The sequence below is a fragment of the Hemicordylus capensis genome, chromosome 14 (genome assembly GCF_027244095.1).
Source record: "Hemicordylus capensis ecotype Gifberg chromosome 14, rHemCap1.1.pri, whole genome shotgun sequence".
In the NCBI taxonomy this organism is placed as follows: domain Eukaryota; kingdom Metazoa; phylum Chordata; class Lepidosauria; order Squamata; family Cordylidae; genus Hemicordylus; species Hemicordylus capensis.
In genome coordinates this window covers 4,535,059-4,559,100 of record NC_069670.1, presented here as the reverse complement: position 1 = coordinate 4,559,100, position 24,042 = coordinate 4,535,059, and the positions used below count along the sequence as shown (strand labels likewise).

General features: G+C 50.2%; 1 protein-coding gene across 2 annotated transcripts; it reads left to right on the top strand.

Annotated features, from left to right (window-relative positions):
• The first annotated feature begins 434 nt into the window (after positions 1-434).
• DPP3 (dipeptidyl peptidase 3) lies at positions 435-23,658 on the top strand. Of its 2 annotated transcripts, none has more exons than XM_053278939.1 (18): positions 435-548; positions 3,300-3,578; positions 4,458-4,547; positions 4,674-4,811; positions 4,981-5,055; positions 7,215-7,305; positions 8,499-8,629; positions 9,677-9,807; positions 11,386-11,444; positions 11,884-12,078; positions 13,491-13,603; positions 15,153-15,245; positions 16,728-16,790; positions 18,060-18,184; positions 18,949-19,069; positions 19,350-19,529; positions 22,103-22,265; positions 23,321-23,658. In XM_053278939.1, the coding sequence occupies exons 2-18, from the start codon at positions 3,309-3,311 to the stop codon at positions 23,467-23,469; spliced, it is 2,187 nt and encodes a 728-aa protein (XP_053134914.1). In that variant the 5' UTR covers positions 435-548; positions 3,300-3,308; the 3' UTR covers positions 23,470-23,658. The 2 variants fall into 2 exon arrangements, with proteins under 2 accessions (XP_053134914.1, XP_053134913.1); XM_053278938.1 differs by lacking the exon at positions 435-548 and adding an exon at positions 922-1,076.
• The last annotated feature ends 384 nt before the right edge of the window (positions 23,659-24,042 follow it).

Here is a 24,042-nt window from a genome sequence, read left to right as displayed (position 1 = left end):
AAGAACTGACAGCTGTAGGATCAAATTCCAAAGCCTTGGGGTGGCCAGGGAATTTATTTATGCATTTATTTATTTTTACATTTATATCCCGCTCATGGTTATTTTTATCCTCACAACAACCCTGTGAGGTAGGCTAGGCTGAGAGATAAATGACTGGCCCAGAGTCACCCAGTCAGTTTCATGGCTGAATGGGGATTCGAACTCGGGTCTGAGTCCAACACCCTAACCACTAGGCTATGGAATCCCAGTTGGGTGCAATAATAATATATATATATATTTAAAGCCAAGACCAGCCACTTCAGCGATCAAATCGGAGGCGCAGCAGTCTGCAAAAAAGGAAAAGAAACTCACCGAGAGAGAGAGAGACTCAGGGAAAGAACCAAGGGGCGGGCTTCGGTGTCCCGGCAACGCGGACGTCAGTCTCCCCAAGGAGAGCACGGGATTGGCTGAAGGAAGCATGGGGGCGTGTCTGTCTGGATGAAGCTCTGAATGGGGGAGAAGGGGGCGTGGCAGGAAGTCGCCCGTGAGCGCGAGAGAGCAAGGAGCAGGTGAGGAGGGGCGGGCTGGTTGGCTGGGCAAGGGGAGGGCAAGGTGGGGCAGGCGGTGATTGGGGGCTGGCTGGCCCCGCTTCAGGGATGGGGCGCGTGCCTTGCAGGCTGGGGAGGTCAGCCTTTGGGGAGGGCCAGCAGGAGAGGCTGCATGGCATGCCCCCCCCACCCATGTGATCCAGTTTCCCTTCGCCATAAGACCGGAGTTGCAGTGCACCAGAATCCCTTCCCTAACGGAGGGGCGGCTGCCATTGGCCTGGGCTGTGCCTGTGTCTGTCTGTGTATAGGAACAGAGGGAGCGGCCGCATACTGAGTCAGACCCTTGGTCCAGCTAGCTCAGGATTGCCAACCCAGACTGGCAGCGGCTCCTCCAAAGTAGCAGGCAGGCGTCTCTCTCTCTCAACCCTATCTTGCAGGTGCTGCCAGGGAGGGGACCTGGAACCTTCTACATGCAAGCATCCGGGTGCTCTTCCCAGAGCGGCCCCGTCTCCTAAGGGGAATATGCTACAGTCAGGGGCGGAGCTAAGGGTGAGGGGTCCTGTGTTCATCCCTCTCTCTGGCAGCCCCCCAGAGTGAGGGAGATAATGAAGAAAATAGAGAGAGATGGAGCTGGAGGGCCCTCAGGAGCTGGGGGCCCATGTCCGTTGAACCCTTTCACTCAATGCACCCTGGCTACAGTGCTGCTCACACATACTCTCCCATTCCAATGGAAACCAGGGCAGACCCTGCTTAGCAAAGGGGACCATCTGCTAACCCCTGCTAACTGGGCAAAGAGCCACCGTTGAATGTCTTTATTGAGCAGGAGGAGAGCAACTGGCCCTCTCCACCCCCAGCACAGCATCCCTCCAGTGACTGTTGCTGGTGTCGATCTGATGTTTCTTTTAGATTGTGAGCCCTTTGGGGACAGGGAGCCATCTTATTTATTTATTATTTCTCTGTGTAAATCGCCCTGAGCCATTTTTGGAAGGGTGGTATAGAAATTGAATTAATAATAATAATAATAATAATAATAATAATAATAATCATCTGTCTCCCATGATCCCTCCCTGGCTTGAAGGTACTCTAGAGCAGAGATGCTCAGCGTTGGGTCCCTAGATGTTATTGGACTTCAACTCCCATAATCCCCAGCCCCAGTGGCCTTTGGTTGGGGATTATGGGAGTTGGAGTCAAATAACATCTGGGGACCCGACATTGAGAATCCCTGCTCGAGAGGGCTTCTCGTCCACCTCGCACCCCTCTGCTTTCTCGGGGCTTGACCCCTGCGAGAGCAACTTCAGGCTCAAGGTTTTGCATGGGGATCGGGGAAGAGAGGAGGGAACAGGGCCTGCAGGCAGCCCGTGGAGATGGAGACCTGGTTTCCATTCCTGTTTTCACAGCACAGCATGGCCGGCTTCCTGCCACCCCCAGGCTTTGGGGCAAAGAGGAAGGGTGGTGTGGTGTGGCAGACTCTCAGGCGTGTTTACCTGCCTATTCTTGGGGGGCAGGGAGGCAGAGAGAGAGAGAGGAAGTGAAAGAGCCAGCGTGGTGTAGTGGTTAGAGTGCTGGACTAGGACCGGGGAGACCCGAGTTCAAATCCCCATTCAGCCATGATACTAGCTGGGTGACTCTGGGCCAGTCACTACTCTCTCAGCCTAGCCTACTTCACAGGGTTGTTGTGAAAGAGAAACTCAAGTATGTAGTCCACCGCTCTGGGCTCCTTGGAGGAAGAGCGGGATATAAATATAATAATAATAATAACAATAATAAAAAGTACCTTGGCCTGGTGCATCCTTTTTCTGCCCCTGGGAATGCCGTGCGGGCTGGACCTTGCCAAGTTTCTTGAAATGCAACCCTTGGGGGCTGGAACTCAAGAGCAGGACTTGACGGGGCAGTGGGACGAGCTTGGTGGGGGCGCCTCTTAAGCAGTGGTCCGTCTAACAGGGATTCCTCAACGTTGTGGACTACAACTCCCAGAATTCCCGGGTGCCATGGCTTTTGCCTGGGGATTCTGGGAAAGAATCCCCTGGGATTCCCTGTTAGATGGAACACTGCTCTTAAGTACTGCGGATGGTCTGTGGTGAGTCAGGGAACAGCCAGGATTGAACCCGTTATGTGGGTAAGAATGAGCAGGAGGGAAGTAGGAAAAGCCTTGGCCCAGAGGAGGAGAGCTGGTCTTGTGGCAGCAAGCATGACTTGTCCCCTTAGCTAAGCAGGGTCCGCCCTGGTGGCGTATGGAAGGGAGACTAGAAGTGTGAGCACTGGAAGATCTTCCCCTTAAGGGATGGAGCCGCTCTGGGGAGAGCATCTAGGTTTCATTGTGGTCGCACGGTAGCCTCTGTTGTTAGTACATAGGAAGCTGCCATATACTGAGTCAGACCCTTGGTCCATCTGGCTTAGTATTGTCTACCTGGACTGGCAGCGACTTCTCCAAGGTTACAGGCTGGAGTCTCTCTCAGCCCTATCTTGGAGATGCTGCCAAGGAGGGAACATGGGACCTTCTGCATGCAAACCGGCAGATGCTCTTCCCTGATCGGCCCCATCCCCTCAGGGGAATATCTTGCAGTGTTCACACATGTAGTTTCCCATTCAAATGCAGACCAGGGCAGACCCTGCTTAGCAAAGGGGACTATTTGCGCTTACTACCACAAGACCTGCTCTCCTCCCATTAGACCAGCTCTCCAGTACCTTTAGGGTTTTTTTTAATTAAGCGCCAATCTAACATTCTACAGTTTTGCACAGAAGGGTTAGTGACCAGTGTCCATTTCTTCCCAGTTTGGCGCGATGGTGGATTCCCAGTATGTCCTGCCCAATGACATTGGGATCGCGACTCTGGACTGCACCGAAGCCTTCAAGCTGCTGTCGCCGGAAGAGCGGCTCTACGCCCACTACCTCTCACGGGCCTGCTGGTACGGGGGGCTCGTGGTGCTTCTTCAGACCTCCCCCGAGGCACCCGCAATCTACACGCTGCTTTCCCGTATCTTCCGGGCCCAGGACCCCACCCAGTTATGGGAGCTGGCACACTCGCTGGGCCTCTCCGATGAGGAATATCAGGTATCGGGAAAACTGTGTGTGTCTCTTGGCCCAGGGTGCCAGCATTTAATAATAATAAACAAATAAATAATATTAATTAATTAATTATTATTAATAATTAGGGATGAAGAAATGTTGGCTGAGTTGATCAACCAGACAAAATATTTTGCCTGTCAAGCTATGTTGGAGAATTTCTCATCAGGACATTTTTCACTCGTCAGGCATCATTTTTCACTCGCCACTGACTAGTAGACTAGTGCATTTCTGCAGCCCTAATAATAATAATGCAGGAGACCCATGTTCATTGCAGACCTAACATCCGTGGTCTCGTGTATCCATGGTTGGGTAATTGGCCACCGTCCTCGTTATATGTAGAGGAAAACAGCCCCCCAAAGGGATAATTTCTGTGTATCTGCGGGTTGGGAGTGGGCAGAAATGACCCCTGAGGTCATTTCTGCCTGCCATTTTGTGTAAGGGAGCCGTTTTCTGGCTCGTTTCTGTTAAAAAAGGGAAAAAAACAAATTTTTTTTTTTGCTGGAAAAACTGCAAATTGCAGCATTTGGGGGGCACTGCTGGACAGCTGGGGGCAGACTGATCATGGTAAGGCACTTTCCCCTGCAATATTAGGGCAACTTAACCAGTTTGGGGCACTTTTTAGAAACCTCAGGGAACCTATCCCCTGCGATCCCCGAGACACAATTACTCAATATTTGCGGTTTCCCTGCAAATACTGCAGTTATCATCATCACCACCACCACCGTCACTTAAAAACAACTTTCTCGGCTAGCCGCCCCACAACAAATTGTTCTCATTGGAGGGGTACAGCCGACGGTTGTGGCGAAGGGTCTGGCCGCCCCGACCCCCTGTCCGCGCCTTCAGTACGGCGCTTGTCTCTTGCAGGCCTTCCTGGTTTACTCTGCCGCCATCTACGCCAACATGGGCAACTACAAATCCTTCGGCGACACCAAATTTGTGCCCAACCTCCCCAAGGTGAGTCCGGCGTGGAAGGGGCCGGATACCCGGCGCGGAATGGGGTCGTCGGCTTGTCGGTTGGAGGCCCCTCCACCCCACTTTTAATGGCATGTTGACGACTCTTTGGCCCTTCTTCCCCCCCAGGAGAAACTGAAGCAGCTCGTGTGGGGCAGCCAGGCCTTTGTGGCCCACCCGAAAGAGATGGAAGCCCTGTGGGACAGCTGTGGCGAGCGCATGTTCTCTCTAGAGTCCACCCAGAAGCATTTGGGACTCCGGGGCGAGGTATCTCCCCGTTGTCGCCCGTCCGCACCGAGAACCCGATTCGGGGAGAAGGAGTGAATTGCGGGCAGGGGGCTTGACTGCTGGCCCGAGGCCGGGCCCACCGTCGGGTACCTCTGAGCGTTCTCTCTCTCTCTCTCTCTCTCTCTCTCTCTCTCTCTCTTTTTTCTAGGGTGTCTCCACGTACTTCTCTGCAAACTGCTCCATGGAAGACGCCAAGCTGGCTCAAGACTTTCTGGACTCTGAGGTGCCCCAGCAAACCCCCTACTCTGGGGCGGCCTGTGTAAAAGACATGCCGGCGTGGCGGGACTGGGGCTCCAGAGGGGTTTGGAGGCTCGACGGGGTCGGCCGTGAAGGGCGGGGAATCTCTGCGCCTCTGGATCTTTATATCAGGCCTGCACAACTTTGGCCCTCCCCTAGCTGCTTTTGGACTACAACTCCCATAATCCCCAGCCACAGTGGCCAATCTCTAGGATTATGGGAGCTGTAGGCCAACATCTGCAGGAGGGCCGAAGTTGAGCAGGCCTGATTTATATATTACTTTTTTTAACAAAACCTCTCAAGGTGGTTTCAACAGAAAACAGAACAATACGTAAATAAAATGGCTCCGTGCGTCCCCAAAGGGCTCGCAGCTGGAAAAGAACCGCAAGGGAGACGCCAGTGGCCACCACTGGAGGGGTGTTGTGCTGAGGCTGAATAGGACCAGTTGCTCCCCACACGCTTCTGAGGCTTTTCCGACAACAGGTTTTACTGCGAGTTCGGGGCATAACCGATACTCCGACGCAAAAAGAGGCTTAAAAAAAAACAAAAAACCTCGGACATAAACCAGGCTAGGTTCCGATCAGTGTTCTCTAATTTTTAAATATATGTGTGCGGACTGAATTTTGTTCTGGGCAGCAGTATTAAGGCAGTGTGTGCGTACATGCATTCAGAGTGGGGGCCTTCCTGATTTAACCCAAGCAGGATCAAAAAATTAACTGAGCGGACATCAAAAGGCGTGTGACTGCGTGCATACACGCCCGCCTTAGAGGGAACGCTGGCTCCGATACGGAGGGGGAAACCCGAATCGTGTGTGAAGCGCTCTCTGAAATATCGCACGGGCTGCAGGGTAAATCCGGCCGATATGTGAACGCACATCCACCCTCCCAACGTATAGTTGCGATAAAGTCAACCCCTGAAAAAGCTCCTGCTAAATGGAAGAGAATTGCCACTTTAAAAAGATTCCCTTCTGCTCACTTAGCAGGGCTCCTACGAGGAGCCTGTTGGAGCTGGTGCTTCCGCTTAACTAGAGGTGTTTGCATCGACTTGGACCTTGCTCTTGCAGCCAAGTCTGTGGGGAAAACCTGTTGAAGCTATTCTGTGGGAGGCCCTCTGCCCATGCTCAGGAGCATTTTTCCTTATGGCAACATCTTCCACGATTCCTGTAAAAAGGTGTTCGCATCGACCTGGACCTTGCTCTTGCAGCCAAGTCTGTGGGGAAAACCCGTTGAGGCTATTCTGTGGGAGGCCCTCTGCCCATGCTCAGGAGCATTTTTCCTTATGGCAACATCTTCCACGGCTCCTGTAAAAACAAGTGTGATGTGTGGCTCGTGGATTCGGACTGGGGAGACCCAAGTTTTGAGTTCTTGCTTGGCCGTGAAACGCACTGGGCTTCCTTGGGTTCGCCTCCTCAGGCCACTTGAATATTTAGAAATGTGTGAACTCAATATACTCCCAGTATACAAATACGATACGACAAATATTTATGTACCACTTTTCAACTAATGTTCCCAATGCGGTTTACGCAGAGAAACATAAATAAATAGGGCTCCCCTGTCCCCAAAGGGCTCACAATCTTAAAAAAAGAAAAGAAACGTAAGATAGACACCAGCAACAGCCACTGGAGGGCTGCTGTGCTGGGGACGGATAGGGCCAGTTGCTCTCCCCCGCTCAAGAGAACCTCCACTTTAAACAGGTGCCTCTTTTCTCAGTTAGCTGTGGGTGTATAGCCTGCCTCAGAAAGCTGCTGTGAGGGTCCAGGAGCATTTCCAGACCGCTGGCATTACTGTGAGGCTTTTCTGCAAGTTTGAATTTGCCCCCTGCAAATGAGCCCCCAAAAGTGGATTTATTTTTTTTAACCCTGAAGATCAATCCAGCTACGTTCTAATTTGCAATTAAAATCCTGTATCAGGGAATGCTCCCCAATCGCTCGCAGGAACTTTTGGGGTAAATGTGGCCCATATGTGAGCACGCACCCTCCCTTCTGGAAGAGAAGCAAGCTAAAAGCCCCACCTGGAAATGTTCCAGGTGTATGGAAGATTTTGAGTGGGAGAGTGGGGAGGGAGATGGGGTGGCGTGCTTTTTTGGAAACGAGTGGGGAGAAATCCTCTCGCCCCCCTTAACGGCTGTCCTTCAATCTCTCTCCAGAACATCAGCGCTTACAATACGAGGCTTTTCAAGACGGAAGTGGACGGCGAAGCGGTCTACGAGGTGCGCCTGGCATCGGTGCTTTCGGATGGTGAGAGGCTTTTTGGGAACAGTTCGGATGCTGCCACCTCCTCCATGGCCCACCCTCTCGCCCCCTCACCCCACGCCAGAGGGACATGTCCTCGGCATGACCCCCATAGAGTCAAAGAAGTGATCATGTTACTTAGATGATATATTCCTAAGTGGATGAAGTGCCAGGAGCATTCAAAATACATTCTACTGTATAAATTTATTATATTGGGGGAGGCATGCATTGTAACTCAGTGGTTAGACTGTCAGCTTTGCACGCACCAGGTCCCAGGTTAAATCCCTGGCTGTATCTCCAAGTAGGGCTAGAAAGCAGCTTCCTGGATTCTAGGGGATTGCGAGCCGACTCGAGGTCGAGCCGACTCGAGGTCAAGCCGACTCGAGGTCAAGCTGGCTCGCCCTCGAATCGGACTGGCTTCAGAGCTCGCCCTCGAGCTGGACCGGGCCTGAACTGGTTTGACCTCGAGCCGGACCGGGCCCTAGTATGCACAGAACCAGACCAGACTTGGTTTGGTTCGAGTCCGGTTCTACTCGAACCGAGTCAGGTTTTCCGGTTTTGTGCATATTCCTTTTATTACTAAGTTTTATTTTTATTTATTTGACATTTTATATCCTGCTCTTCCTCCAAGGAGCCCAGAGCGATGCACTATGTACTTAAGTTTCTCCTCACAACAACCCTGTGAAGTAGGTTAGGCTGAGAGAGAAATGACTGGCCCAGGGTCTCCCAGCAAGTCTCGTGGCTGGTGTCGTGGTTATTAAAGTGTTGGACTAGGACCAGGAAGGTCCCGAGTTCAAATCTCGGTTCAGCCATGAAGCATGACTCTGGACCAAGCATTTATCTTACAGACTAACCCAACCCACATGGTGCCAAATGCAGTTTCAGGACGCGAGAAGGCTGGAGAAGGGGCCATATATCTGTGCCAGAGCCATGCAGAAGGTCCCAGGTTCAATCCCAGGCAACATCTCCAGCTAAGGCCGGGAAAGGTTCCTGCATGAAACATTGGAGAGCTGCGCCCAGTCAGTGTAGACAGTCCAGATTTAGGATGGACCAAGGGTCTGACTCTGTATGGAGCAGCTTCATACACTCTCCTGATAGCAGCCTCCACAAGCATGCCACCCCTTGGGGTGGGGGCCTTCTGCTGCTCTTGGCTGATCCTCTCCACCTTCACTCTCCCTGTTTGCCTCTTTTCTGCACAGATGTCGAGCTGGACGCTGAGATGTCAGCCAAGATGAAGTGTTTTGAGTTCCGCGGATGCAAGTTCACGGTGACACGAGGCGATTACTGCTTGCTTCTGAAGAGGGTGGTGGATAACTTGCAGAAGGCCAAGGTGAGGGCAGGGAGGTTAGGGCACCGTCCCTGGGTGCTCTTGGTGTGGCTGCCCATCACCTAAACCAGGCCTGCTCAACTTAGGCCCCCCCAGCTGTTTTTGGACTACAACTCCCATAAGCCCCAGCCACAGGGGCCAATAGCCAGGGATTATGGGAGTTGTAGGCCAACATCTGCAGGAGGGCCGAAGTTGAGCAGGCCTGACCTAAACCAACCCTGCTCTCTGCACCAAGGAACCCACATGGAAGTTCTTTGGGCAAGATCTTGAACGACATGAGACTCCATGGCCTCCATGAATCCACCCCTGCTAGATCAGGCCCAAGGCAGAGAACTCCAAAGATCAATTCTGTGCTGGGTTAAAAAAAAGCTGGCCTTGTGGTAGCAAGCATAACTTGTCCCCTTAGCTAAGCAGGGTCTGCCTTGGTTGCAAATGAATGGGAGACTACCTGCATGAGCACTGTAGGATATTCCCTTTTGGGGATGGAGCCTCTTTGGGAAGAGCAGAAGGTTCCAAGTCCCCTCCCTGGCAGCATCTCCAAGATACGGCTGAGAGAGATTCCTGCCTCTAACCTTGGAGAAGCTGCTGCCAGTCTGTGGAGACAATTCTGAGCTAGATAGACCAAGGGTCTGGCTCAGTATATGGCAGCTTCCTATGTTCAGGGTGGGCGAGCTGGTTTTGTGGTAGCGTTCATTAATTCTCCCCTTTGCTAAGCGGGGTCCACCCTGGTTTGCATTTGGATGGGAGACTCCATGTGTGAACACTGTAAGATAATCCCCTTAGGGGATGGGACCGTTCTGAAAAGAACACCTTCATGCTTGCATGCAGAAGGTTCTGAGTTCCCTCCCTGGCAGCATCTCCAGATAGGGCTGAGAGAGACCATAGAGAAGCTGCTGCCAGCCTGTGCAGACGATACTGAGCTAGATGGACCGAGGGTCTGACTCAGTATATGGCAGCTTCCTCTGTTCCTTGGAGTTGAGGTTATGGGGGGGGGAACCGTAGAGGTTCGGTGGAGGGATGATGGCCTGACCCTCTGGTTCCCCCCGCCAGCAACACGCAGCCAACGCCACGCAGGCAGAAATGCTGAAGCACTACATCGCCAGCTTCACGCAGGGCTCCATCAAGGCCCACAAGGAGGGCTCCCGCTGCTGGATTCGCGACAAGGGACCCATCGTGGAGAGGTGAGCCTTGGGGGTCGGGTTGGCATCTGCGGGACAAACTATGACTCCAGATCTGTGGCTCCCAACCAGGGTTGGAACTACCACTCCCAACACCCCCAGCTTATGGCTGGGGGATGCTGGGAGTTGTAGTTCAGCAACATCTGGGGGAACCACTGCTCCAGAGTGAGAGCGTGGGGCCCCCCAAATCCGCGTTAGTTTGTCCTGGGTGGTGTGGTCACCACATCACCGGGCGCGAGCGTGCCCTCTGCTTTAGAGACGGAGGGGGCAGTGGGGAAAGAAATATGTGGGGTGGGGATATGTTAAGTTTTGTCTTGGAATGTTTCTGCTAATGCAGATGGGCATAAATAGACCTGTTTCCTGTTCTTACATTCTTGTGAGTTCAGTGGCTGTGCCCTCAAGAACCCACGTCTTAAAACATACTGCGTGTGTCACAGTGTGTGCGTGGAGGCCTGCTCAGCTTAGGCCCTCCGGCAGCTCTATGGCCTACAACTCCCACAATCCCTGGCTATTGTGGCTGGGGATTATGGGAGTTGTAGTCCAGAAACAGCTGCGGGGGCCAAAGTTGAGCAGGCCTGCTGTATGGGGGTGATGCTTAAATTGCAGAGAGGGCGCACCTCCAAAGGCCTGTAGGTTCAGGCTCCAAAATTACCTAGGTGCACCTCTGGTCCTGGTCCTTCCTGAGTATTGTAGATAACTTTTTATTTAAAACTAGGCACAGAGTATCTACGCTTCTAGTTTACCCCACCCTTGCAGTTTTCTCCCTCCGCCTGCCACCATTTTGTTTCCTGCCTGTCTGCCAGTGCCGCCACTTTCCTTTCCTGCCGGCAGCTTGCTCGCAAACTCTTGCAAGAGCTGCCACACATGGGACTAGCGATGGGTACACCTTAGGGATATATATACAGTATATACGCACACACACACCACCTCACAAGAATGAATGAATATATATATATATATATATATATATATATATATATATATATATATATATTCTTGTGAGGTGGGGTGTGGGGGTTGAGGGGTTGTAGTGGAGGGAGGGGGGGAGGGCGTGCCCATCCCAAGGTGAACCAAGCTAAAGAGCCATATTTATATATTTTTATTTCATTAAAAACTACTTTGGAAACTCTTGTGGAGCAGCATTCTATAAATAATAATAATCAAGACTGCTCTTTGCTTTTATGATTTAAAAGAAAAAAGAAAAAGGTTTATTTGACCTTTTCTGAAAGAAATATCATTCATAAATGTAATAACAGAAAATAAAATGATACGCACGGAATACATACACGATATGTACACAAAATAAAATTAGATGTACACTATTCTTGCAAGAACCCCTTTCCAAAACATAATATGACTACTTGGTGAATATTGGCTAAAGCCTTCAGAGTCAGGCGTTGTTGTTGTGTTTGTTTGTTATACACACACACACACACACACACACACACACACACACACACACATATATATATATATATGGTGAGCTTTGGGAAAATTCCAGAAGAGATTTGTGACTGTTGTGTTAATTTGTCCATTTATGCTAATCATGATTTTTTTAAAAAAAAACACAAATGTTCACAGCTACATCGGCTTCATTGAAAGCTATCGCGATCCCTATGGCTCTCGAGGGGAGTTTGAAGGTACTGCTTTGCCTTTGCGTTGGGGTATTTGGGTGGTCCGCTCTGGATCTCGGTGTGTGTAGGGGGAGAGGGAGGTCCCCGGAGGGAGAGATGTTGAAACTTCAGAGGATGGATTAGTCTTCCCAGAGGAGAACTATGGTGCCCCATTCTACCCTGTGGCTAAGTCCTTTGGAGGCATAGCTCTGGGTGCCCCACCTTCTGCGGGGGGCTGGCTCACAGGGGTAGGGCCACCTTGGTGGTGGCTCCTTGTTTGCGTGGCTAGCTGCTTCCTCACCACGGTTCAGCCCTTGAATTCAGGGGGACCCTTGCTTCCAAGGCACACATCTTAGGATCAAGCTACACACACGCACGCACATAGAGGTCTGAAGTGAACAAGAAGGAGATTGGGGGGGGTGCTTGTGGGTCTGGTTGCCCAGAGGTTCCCGTGTCTCCCTTTCAGGTTTTGTGGCTGTGGTGAATAAGGCCATGAGTGCGAAGTTTGCGCGGCTGGTGGCGGCAGCGGAGCGCCTCCTGGAGCAGCTGCCTTGGCCGCGGGCCTTCGAGAAGGACGCTTTCCTCAAGCCCGACTTCACCTCGCTGGATGTGTTGACCTTCTCCGGGAGCGGGATTCCTGCGGGCATCAACATCCCAAATTGTAAGGCTCGGGTCGGTAGCTGCGCTGGCCACAGGGCAGTGGGCCAAGACCCCCCCCCTCCTCTGCTGGCCTCTCACGTAACTACCAAGTCTCCGTTTGGGTTGGATGTTACTCATTCATACGCTGCCTTTTCCTCTGGGGTGGTGATTGGGAGGTGGGGGGGACAATTGGTAGGCTGTGGGCCAGAGAAAGCCTTTTGCTGATTCCTGCAGGTTCCTTAACTGAGAGTTAGGGATGTGGACGAACCCAGTTGCCCTGTTTCAGTTTGAATCGGAACCAGCTCGGTTTTGCCCCCTCCGAACCGGCCCCCAGTTCGAACTCGAATCGGGCCGGTTCGGATTGTTTTCAAAGGCCGACCACTAAAGGGGAATCCAGTGAGGATTCTCCTTTACTGATAAAGGGGCAGGGGTGGGTTCCCTAAGCGTAGAGGGGAGTAAAAACTACTTACGGGTCATTCGTGGAGGATGGGCGTGCATTTACATATCGGCCAGATTTACCATGAAGTCCGTGTGATATTTCAGAGAGCACTTTACACACAATTCAGGTTCCCCCCCCACTCCATGTTGGAACCTAGCCCAATTTATGTCCAGGGTAAAAAAAGAAGAGAGAGCCAGTGTGGTGTAGTGGTTAGAGTGCTGGACTAGGACCGGGGAGACCCGAGTGCAAATCCCCATTCAGCCATAATACTAGCTGGGTGACTCTGGGCCAGTCACTTCTCTCTCAGCCTCGCCTACTTCATAGGGTTGTTGTGAGGAGAAACTTAAGTATGTTGTACACCGCTCTGGGCTCCTTGGAGTAATAATAATAAAGTAAAAAATAAATCAATCTTCGTTTAGCATCGGAGTATCCGTTACGCCCCAAACTCACAGTCAAGCCCGCTTTCTGAAAAAGCTCCAGGGAAAGGTACCTAAAATTCTCATAGTGTACAGGCACAGGGAAAAAAAACATGCACAGCAGGGATATACGGTAACATTTTGTTGGGTTCATACTGGTTTATTATGTTTGGCTCTCTCCCTTGTAGCTTCCAGGTACCGACAAAGCAAGAACTTGCTTAGCTTAAACAACATGGCGGCATCATCCTGGGTACAGGGACTGTTTGCTAGGACTATTTTTAACCATATATGGTACTCCTGGGTCTTCGGAGTTCTGTAGCTGCTTCTGGGTTCTGTGTCAGAGGGGCAGGAAAGTTTCCAAGTTCCCTCCCTGGCAGTGTCTCCAAGATAAGGCAGAGAGAGATTCCTGCCTGCAACCTTGGAGAAGCTGCTGCCAGTCTGGGTAGACAATACTGAGCTAGAGGGACCAAGGGTCTGACTCAGTATGTGGCAGCTTCCTGTGTCCCTAATTTCTCTCTTCTCCTGGCTCATCTAGTCTCCCAGGCCTAGTCAGCAGATTTTGTTCTATTCCCTCCGCAGACGACGACATTCGCCAAACGGACGGCTTCAAGAACGTTTCGTTGGGCAACGTGTTGGCTGTGGCTTATTCCACCCAAAAAGACAAGTTGACGTTTCTTGCAGAGGAGGACAAGGTGGGAAAGATGAGAGCCAGGGTCTTGTGGGTTCCTTGACTGAAATAATTTGACATTTAGGAATCACCCATTTCTGTTTAATATTAATTTATTATAATGATACAGTTCTTAAATAGCATTCAGTGGACGGGGCAAGTATATAACTGAGCACTATAGATAATACAGGGGTTCTCAGCCTTGGGTCCCCAGATGCTGAACTACGACTCCCATCACTGAAAGTCCATTGTGGCTAAGGGTGATGGGAGTTGTAGTCCATGCTTAGATCTGAGAACCCTTGCCATAATAAATTGTCGAAGGAGAAAACAACTTTACAATCCATATTAAAGAGAGAAAGGGGCAGAATGTTTGTGGACTCGGAGAACACTTAACAGACAATCAATATGGAACTCTGTGGTCTCCATAGTTAAATTTTAGGGTTTATTTTTAGGTTAAAATTTAACTCTAAAGTTAAATTCTAATAGGTTAGCTTTTGGGCACCATTCACTGATATTACCCCAAGATGGTTAGATCTCATATTATTTTTTCCTTTTTTTTTTTGCATTTTAAATTTTTATTAGATTTTACAATAACTTTTACATTCAGTTAGTTAGATCTCATATTCTTGTTAGCCTTTTAAAAATCATGTTTTGTTGTCGATTTTCTGTAGTTCTGTTTAAACTATCCTGCCACTGGTATGTATGACAAATATATACCGTGATCGAACCTCCGAACCGGCCCGGTTCGAGGCGAACTGGTTTGGCTCCCAACTATTCATGTACACCCCACTTGAGTATGTCTCTCTCCCAAGAGTAGAATTCTTTGTCTTAAGTTCAAGTAGGTCAGAAGAAAAACGTCAGGATTGAGAGCCAGATTAGTAGTGATATATAATATTCTCTATCATATAGAATATCACTAAACAGCATATATATATCATCTATATCTGAATTCTGAGAATTCTTATGAAAACACTGGAACTGAAACCCAGCATTGATTCAGATGATTAGTTTTTAATTGATTATAATTATTATTTATTCGATTTTTATACCACCCTTCTGAAATGGCTCAGGGCAGTTTACAATAAAAACAGAAACCATTAAAACTGATAACCATAAAAACCAATATAAGCTTGCATATAATAAAAAGGTTGCTTCAGAAGAAAAAGGATCTATTCCTTTCTTCCCAGTGAATGCCTGTACATTTTCCCTAATGGGGCGAAGGGGAGAAGAGGTGGTCTTGTGGCAGCAGACATGAATTGTCCCCTTTGCTAAGCAGGGTCCACCCTGGCTTGCATTTGGATGGGAGATTCAATATGTGAGCACTGTAAGCTATTCCCTTTAGGGGATGGAGCCACTCTGGGAAGAGCATCAGAAGGTTCCAAGTTCCCTCCCTGGCATCATCTCCAAGATTGGGCTAAGAGAGACTCCTGCCTGCGATGTTGGAGAAGCCGCTGCCAGCCTGTGTAGACGATCCTGAGCTAGATGGACCAAGGGTCTGACTCAGTAGAAGGCAGCTCTCCTATGTTCTCTAAGACACTGCAACTAAGACCATGATCTGTGGGTGTCTTTTGTAGGATTTGTACATCAAGTGGAAGGGTCCCTCCTTTGAGGTCCAAGTCGGACTTCACGAACTTCTGGGCCATGGCAGTGGAAAGCTCTTCGTCCAGGTGGGTGTGACTTGAGGATGGGTGCTCCTGTGTCTTGCTTTGGGGGCAGGGTTAGCAGGCCGAGGGCATTTTGACAAGTGCTCTGGCGAATGTGCCCTATGCACGGATGCGCGCACATCCATGCTCCTAAACGACGACTGCTTATATTCCACTGTAAAGAGTAAAGTGATGCATATTGGAGCCAACAACAACCCAACTTCATATACACTGATGGGGTTTGAGCTGTCGGTGATTGACCAGGAGAGGGATCTTGGCTTTGTGTTTTGCTGGTCAGATGACCGTAACAATGAAGATTTGATTTGATTTGAGATCTTGGGGTCGTGGTGGACAGCTTATTGAAATGCCGCCTACTCCTGCCTGTGGCTTCCAGCGGCATCTGGTGGGCCACTGTGTGAAACAGGATGCTGGACTACATGGGCCTTCTTGGGCCTGATCCACCAGCAGGGCTGTTCTTATATTTTTATGTTCTTATGTTCTTAAAGTGTCGACTCAATGTGCTGCAGCGGTGAACATGGCCAACTCCATGCTAGGGATCATTAGGAAGGGGGTTGAGAATAAAAAGGCTAATATTATAATATTTTATCCGAATCTATGGTACTGCCAGATTGGGAGAGTACTGTGTACATTTTTGGTCACTGTGTCACAAAAAGGATATTGTAGAACTGGAAAAGGTGGAGAAGCGGGCGGTGATTACGGGCCTTGGGGCACATGAGGCAAAGCTATAGCTTTGGAAAAGAGTTGACTATGGGGAGACATGATGGAGGTTTATAAAACGATGCATGGTTTGGAGAATGTGGATAGGGAGACCGATTCCCTCTCTCACACCACCAGAACCAGCGGTCATCCCATGAATCTTCTCCTATGAGGGAGGAGAATCTTCTCCCATGAGGGAGGAAAGCTGGTCTTGTGGTAGCAAGCATGGCTTGCCCCCTTAGCTAAGCAGGGTCTGCCCTGGTTGCATATGAATGGGAGACTAGAAGTGTGGGCACTGGAAGAGATTCCCCTTTTAGGGGACGGAGCCGCTCTGGGAAGAGCAGAAGGTTCCCAGTTCCCTCCCTGGCAGCATCTCCAAGATAGGGCTGAGAGAGACTCCTGCCTGCAACCTTGGAGAAGCCGCTGCCAGTCTGTGAAGACAATACTGCGCTAGATGGACCAATGGTCTGACTCAGTATATGGCAGCTTCCTCTGTTCCTAAGTGATTGCCAGGAAAGTTAGGACCGAGAAAAGGAAGTCCTTTTTCACCTGGTGCATAACTAATCTATGGTCTTACATGCCCCAAATCCAGGCATGTAGAAAACCAAGCCAGATCCCTTCTGATCTGCTGCTTTTGTGTGGGTGGGTTTCCCCCCGCTTTCCGGGAGGAGAGTTCAGTTCTGTGTGCCCTCGTTGGCAGGATAGGCAGCCTGTCGGGAATGTGGCCTCTGTGCCACCCTAGGGTCAGCCGGAGTTTTTAACTGCATCCTCTTTCTTTTGAACCCACAGGACGACTCCGGGGCCTTCAATTTTGACCGGAATGTTGTGATCAACCCGGAGACAGGGGAACAGGTGAGGTCTCTCCGGGGAGTTAGAAGATGCTATTCCCTTCCTCAGCACCACCCAAGCTTGGTCCTCCTGCAGACATTGGCCTACTGCTCTCATCATCCCTGACTATTGGCTTCTATGGCTGGGGATGCTGGGATCTGTAGTCCAAAGCCGCTGGAGAGCGGAAGTTGTGCAGCCCGGCCCTTCCTTATGGGACACTTTCTCCTCTCGCCCAGGTACCCCCATCATTTAATCCAATGCTGCTCAACTTCGGCCCTCCTGCAGATGTTGGCCTACAGTTCCCATAACCACTGGCTGTTGGCCACTGTGGCTAGGGATGATGGGAGTTGTAGTCCACAAACAGCTGGCGGGGGGCCTCAACTGAGCCGGCCTGGCCTAATCCCATAGCTGTGTCTGTGTTTATGCAGCCGCTACCTCTCAAGTGTAGAATCCTGTGCCCTAGCTAGATTTAAATCTCGGTTGAATCATGTATCCAACCTCGATTTAAAATCAGAATTTGCATTTGTTTTTTTCTCATACTGAGAGTTTTAAAATGGCTCTGTATTGTGTTTTGTGTTTTCCTTTTCCCCGTTTTTGTGTTTCGGAGCCCCCCAAATGGCTCTGTTTTTTTAAAATGAAAGGAAAAAACCCGGCAAGTTTTGGCCGATTAGGAGGCATTCAGGGGGCGCAGCGCAACCCAGGGGGAGCAGCTAAGATGGGAGACGGCTTCCCCTCGTACCCCCTCCCGCATCCAATTTTTTTTAGACATTTCCTCCCAACCGGAACCAACCCCCTCCCCAATTCCCCATTGCCCTGCCTCGATATTCGCGATTCCCGTTTCTGCGGTTGTACCATGGAACGGAACCCCCCGTGAATATTGAGGTCCTTTTGTATGTTTAACCCACCAACCCGGACGCCTTCACCCCATCTCCCTCTCACTGTGTGCGGCCGGGATGGACCAGATTGCCAAAGCAAAATGTGGAATCTGCAGGCCGGTGGGTTCCACAGCACTCCGACGGCCCACTCACCGCAGTCTTGCTTGGCCCCCCAGCACAGCGCAGGCCTGTGACCACACCGCCCAGGACAGCCTAAAGTGGGGGCCCCAGAAAGGGTTAGGGGGCCCTGTACTTTGGCCCCGAAGTCCAGGTTAAGAGTGCCTCTGGCTGTGGGATGAAAATGCAGGCGCAGGGGTCACCCTGGCCCCCAGATATCAGCCTCTTGGCGTGCCGGACCCAGCTGGCCTGTTGGGGGCAGCAGGGAGCCCCGTTCCCGAATCGCTTCCTCTGCCCACAGATTCGGAGTTGGTACCGTGGGGGCGAGACCTGGGACAGCAAGTTCTCCAGCATTGCGTCGACGTATGAGGAATGCCGGGCGGAGTGTGTGGGTCTTTACCTCTGCCTGAACAAGGAGGTGTTGGGGTGAGTGCCTGAGGGCATCGCGGTATGGGGGCCGTGGGGTGGGGTGGGGGAGAGGGGGCAATCATTTATTTATTTATTTATTTATTTATTTGTAAGTAAGTAAAACTTTATTTCGGCCGTAGACCAGCAATACAACAATATTAAAATAATGATGATGATGATAATAATAATAAGATGATAATATAAAATCAGACTACATTTATATGCATTTGGCATATTATACAGTGGTCCCTCGACTTACGTAAATAATCCATTCCGAACGCACGTTCGGAGGTCGAAATTTTCATAAGTCGAGGAGCGCACCACGGAAGTCTCAAAACACTCGTAATTCGAGGAAGCCGCATCTAAACATTCGTAGGTCGAGTAAGCTGATTCTAAACCGGCAACTACTTCCGGTCTTTTTTGTCGCTTGTAACTCAAAAAAAAGTAAGTTGAGTAGTTCGTAGGTCGAGGGATTACTGTATAACCAATATTTGGCCACAATATTATTTATTTATTTATTTTGCGTTTCTATCCCGCTCTTCCTCCGAGGAGCCCAGAGCGGTGTACTGCATACTTAGGTTTCCCCTCACAACAACCCTGCGAAGGAGGTTAGGCAAATTAACCGGTTTTAAAAATGCAAGAGGGTGGTTCTGGGTATTTAGAGAGGCATGAAGGGCTGGGGAAAGGGAAGGGGAAATATTCCAGGATGACTGCACGCTCTGCAAATGCAGCAACAGCTCTGCTTTTTCCGTCCCACCGTCCTTCCCTTCCCTTCATTCCAGGATCTTTGAGCTCAAAGGTGACGACGCCGAAGACGTGATCTACATCAACTGGCTGAACATGGTCCGTGCCGGGCTGCTGGCGCTGGAGTTCTACACGCCGGAGTCTCGGACGTGGCGCCAGGTGAGGCGTGTGTGTGTCACTCTGTCGACTGCTTTGTTGGATTGTGGGTCGACCTGCACTTTCAGTGGGGCTTGACCTGAACAGCCCTTCAAACACACTGATCGCCCTCGCTGTTTTCAGCGACCTCTGCGGTGTTCCCCTCTAACAGGGATTCCCAGATGTTGTGGATGACAACTCCCAGAATCCCCAGCTGCAAGGTGGGTGAAGGCACCAAGATCTCCTCCGGGCTCCCTCCTAACATCCTCTTGTCTGTCTCCCTCCCTCCCTCCCTCCCCTCCAGGCTCACATGCAGGCCCGCTTCGTCATCCTGAGAGTTCTCCTGGAGGCTGGCGGCGGGCTCGTATCGCTGCATCACACCACGGGAGCCGATGGCAAACCCGATGCGATCGTCTCGCTGGACCGCAGCAAGATCCTTTCCGTGGGGAAGCCGGCTCTGGAGCGCTTCCTCTGCAAGCTGCAGGTAAGGTGGCGGCCAGAACTTGGGGTGAGGGCGGGAGGGATGAGCCCAAGTCTCTCTCTAACGGGGCTACGCAGCTTTGCAACTCCAGCTGTTTTGGATGTGCAGCTCCCATCATCCTCAGCGCCAGTGGCCCGTCGCTGGGCATTCTGGGAGTTGTAGTCTGGCACGCAGGGCAGGGCCTTCTCTGTTGCTGCCCCCAGACTCTGGAATGCTCTCCCAGTGGCTGTTTGCTACTCAGTTCCAACGCAGCTTTTAGAAAGCATGTTAAATCATGGCATTTTACCCGGGCTTCTATGTGATTGTCTCTGCTGCTCCCCTTTTGTACTTTGTATTGCTTTTTATGCTTGCGTTTTACACTTTGTTAATCAGATTTGTTTTGTATTTTTAGTTTGATATTTTAATTGTGTGGTTTTTTTACAATCTTATTTTTCAGTTTTGCTGTAAAGCGCCTTGGGATTGTTTTAATGAAAGGCAGTATATAAATTTAACAATCAATCAATCTATCTATCTGCAGTTGGGCCGAAGTTGGGCATCCCTGCCTTAGAGAGCGCTGAAAGTGCAAAGCAGAGGAAGCCGAGGGCCCCAGTGACAGACTGATATCCCGCTTTTCAGCAAAAAGTTTCCCAAAGCAGTTGGCAGAGATATAAATAAATGATTAAAACTAGGGACCTAGGGAGCTGCCACATACCGAGTCAGGCCCTAGGTCCATCTAGCTCAGTATTTTCTACACAGACTGGCAGCCAACTCCTGGGTCTGCCAGCCGCCGCCATTTTCTTCCCCCTTCCCATCCCCGTCGCTATCCTATCCAGCCGCTCTCCGAACTCTCACGAGAGCTGCCACACATGGGATCAGCCACGGGTATGCTTTAGCGAATTATATATAGAGCCAGCGTGGTGTAGTGGCTAGAGTGCTGGACTAGGACCGGGGAGACCCGAGTTCAAATCCCCATTCAGCCATGACACTAGCTGGGTGACTCTGGGCCAGTCACGTCTCTCTCAGCCTAACCTACTTAACAGGGTTGTTGTGAGGAGAAACTTAAGTATGTAGTACACCGCTCTGGGCTCCTTGGAGGAAGAGCGGGATATAAAATGTAAAATAAAAATAAATAAAGAAGATGGCTCCCTGTCCCCAAAGGGCTCACAGTCTAAAAAAAGGAACATAAGAGAGACGCCAGCAACGGCCACTACAGACCAAACCACTAGCCTTTCTTGACCCCGTCTCTGTAATGCATGCCAGGTCCTTCATCCATAATCAAGTCATGGATGATCTCAGACTTATTTTGGACCGACCTGGCCTTTAAGAGCAATAAGATGAGGTTCTGTGGGTGGTTGGCAGTGCTCTCCAAGGTCAAAGAGGTGGCTGGCCTGCTGGAAGGGGAATCGGTGATTAAATATCTGGATTCCCTTCCCCTATAATGGCCTACTGGCCTACGAGTACCCAGGGGCGTAGCTTTTGCAGAGGGGGGCCGTGTTTGCCTCTCTCTCCAGTGGCCCACTTAGAATGAGGGAGATAATGAAGAAAATAGGGAGGGGTGGTGTTGGGGGACCCTTAGGAGCTGCGAGGTCCGGGTTCGTTGAACCCATCTGCTCAATTATTGCTACACCCCTACCAGTGCAAGATCTCCGTCGATATGAAGGATTCAGTGACAGTTGCTGGCGTCTATCTTACATTTCTTTTAGATTGTGAGCCCTTTGGGGACAGGGAGCCATCTGATTTATTTGTTGTTTCTCTGTGTAAACTGCCTTGAGCCATTTTTGGAAGGGCGGTATAGAATTCAAATAAATATTTTATTTTATTTATTCATTTTATTTGTTAAATTTCTGTACCGCCTTGCACTTTAAAAATAAATAAATCCCAGGGCGGTTTCCAAACACCTAAAACAGTAGAAAGCTCTAGAAAATCACCCAATGCAAATAGGAAACTGGAATCTACAAATCTACAAATCTGATTAGAAGTCTTAAAGATCATGCACCATAATCTAGCCATAAAACCTACACGTAAAATGCAAAGCCCCAGCCACAAAAAGCAGCACTCAGTTTAAAAGATAAAAGATAAAAGCTGTCTGGGGAAAAAGCCAAGATTTCCGTTGCTTTCTAAAAACTGGGATGGAGGCGGAGGAGTGGAGAGCATTCCAAATTTCGGGGGGGGGGGGATGACCGAGCTTCTCTCATTGTCAGCACGCAGAGCAGAGCGTGTCACACGGGCAGAAACCCTTGGGAGCAGATGGCCCCCCAGGTATCTGGGGCCCAAACCGTTAAGGCCGACCTGCTCAACTTAGGCCCCCCCCAGTCGTTTTTGGACTGCAACCCCCATAACCCCCAGCCACAGTGGCCAATAGCCAGGGATTGTGGGAGTTGCAGGCCAACATCTGCGAGAGGGCCGAAGTCGATCAAAACCAGCACCTTGAATATATTGCACGAGGTATGTGCTATGAGAAGGATGTTCGCCTCCTGGGTCGGTGTGTGAGGGTCGGTGTACGGTTCGGAGAACCGGATGCCCCCACTGGAGGAGGAGTGGTGGTAATCTGAGCCAGATCTGGGATTCCTCGCCATCTGGGCCTGTCTGTCTTGAAGGTGCTGAAGTCCACGGCAGATGTCGTTGGAGGGCGTGCGCTCTACAAGGCCTACTCTACGGTAAACGACGAAGAGCCCGAACGTTTCCTCAGCCTCCGGCACACGGTACTCCTGCGGAAGGAAGCCCGTAAGATGTTTGTACAGGCCAACACCCGCCTGGAAGGTATATTATTATTGTTGTTGTTGTTTACACAGTCAGACAGGTGTTATTGACTGCTTTGTTTGATCCAGACATCGAGTCCTTCCCAAGGACCTGGGATGGCTGGATTTTATTGTCAATATAGTTGTTGTTATTATAGATATCACCATAGAATATAGGCTGTTTCTAGTAAAGTTGCTTTTTTTAATTGGCTGATGGTGATTTCTGTGGCCCCGATGGTGTTGAGGTGCTCTTCAAGGTCTTTTGGAATTGCACCCAGGGCGCCAATTACTCCTGGGATTATTTTGGTCTTCTTCTGCCACAGTCTTTCAATTTCTTTGTCTTTTGTTATTTTTTTCTATTTCTTTTTCTTCTATTCTGCTATCCCCTGGTATTGCTATGTCGATTATTTTAACTTGTTTCCCTTTCTTCTTGACTACAGTTATATCTGGTGTATTGTGTGGCAGATGTTTGTCTGTTTGTAGTCGGAAGTCCCATAATATTTTCACACCTTCATTTTCGGCAACTTTTTCAATTTTATGGTCCCACCAATGTTTGGCTACAGGTAGCTTGTATTTTTGGCAGATGTTCCAGTGTATCATCCCTGCTACCTTGTCATGCCTTTGTTTGTAGTCAGTCTGTGTGATCTTTTTACAACAGCTGATCAGGTGGTCCACGGTTTCATCTGCTTCTTTACAAAGGCGGCACTTGCTGTTTGTTGTGGATTTTTCGACTTTTGCTCTTATTGCATTTGTTCTTAGTGCCTGTTCTTGTGCAGCCAGTATTAAACCCTCTGTTTCTTTCTTCAAGTTGCTGTTTTTTTAAAAAATTATTATTATTATTATTTTATTTTATTTATTGCATTTATAAACCGCCCCATCCAGAGGCTCTGGGCAGTGTACAACCACTTTAAAAAGACTCACCCAATTCAAAACACACTGCTAAAAATTGAAAAACAATTGCAGATGCTTTTCCATTGGGCCTACGGCCCACTATCTTACAGATCAAACATCCAAGGCGGACCTTGCTTAGCAAGGGAGACTGGCCGTGCTGCTAACTTTCTCTTTCCCTCCCTCCAGGAGAGGACGTAATACTGGTGCAGTATGAAGGCAGCGCAGAAGGGCTCGTCCGGTCCTTCCGGGATCGCTTCCCTGAAGACGCCGAGGTCCTGGACCAGCAACTGATGGAGTTGGCCCGTGCGGACGCCCAGTACTGGCCTGCCTGCTAGCCCCTCTTGGACAGGGGCCCTCTTCCTCCACCTCACAACCTCCTCCTGTCAAAAAATGGGGTGCAGCGGCGGTGAACCCCCTGGTCCCCCTCTAAACACAGTCGGCCGTCTCCCCCTTCTTGCGAGCACCTGGGATGCCTCCCGCTGCATTGGGAATGGAATAAACCGAGGTGTTTGTTAATAAACCGAGCCAGAGTGTCCTGGCTTCCGTTTGTAGGAATATTCAGTAGGAAACTGCTTTCTACTGAGTCAGGTCCTTGGTGAGTCTAGCTCAGTGTTGTCTACACAGACTGGCAGCGGCTTCTCCAAGGTTGCAGGCAGGAGTCTCTCAGCCCTTTCTGGAGATGCTGCCAGGGAGGGAACTTGGAACCTTCTGCATGCAAGCAGGTAGGTGCTGTTCCTAGAGCGGCCCCATCCCCTGAGGGGAAACATAGGGAACTGCCGTATACTGAGTCAGACCATTGGTCTATCTAGCTCAGTATTGTCTTCACAGACTGGCAGCAGCTTCTCCAAGGTTGCAGGCAGGAATCTTTCTCAGCAATCTTGGAGAAGCCAGGGAGGGAACTGGGAACC

Bases quoted from the DNA above. Each gene is read 5' to 3' on its own strand.
- DPP3 (XM_053278938.1), top strand. From the start codon at position 1,050: ATGCTACAGTCAGGGGCGGAGCTAAGG. The intron at 16,791-18,059 runs GTGAGGTCTCTC...CTCTGCCCACAG, and splicing joins ACCCGGAGACAGGGGAACAG to ATTCGGAGTTGGTACCGTGG. The intron at 19,530-22,102 runs GTAAGGTGGCGG...TCTGTCTTGAAG, and splicing joins GCTTCCTCTGCAAGCTGCAG to GTGCTGAAGTCCACGGCAGA.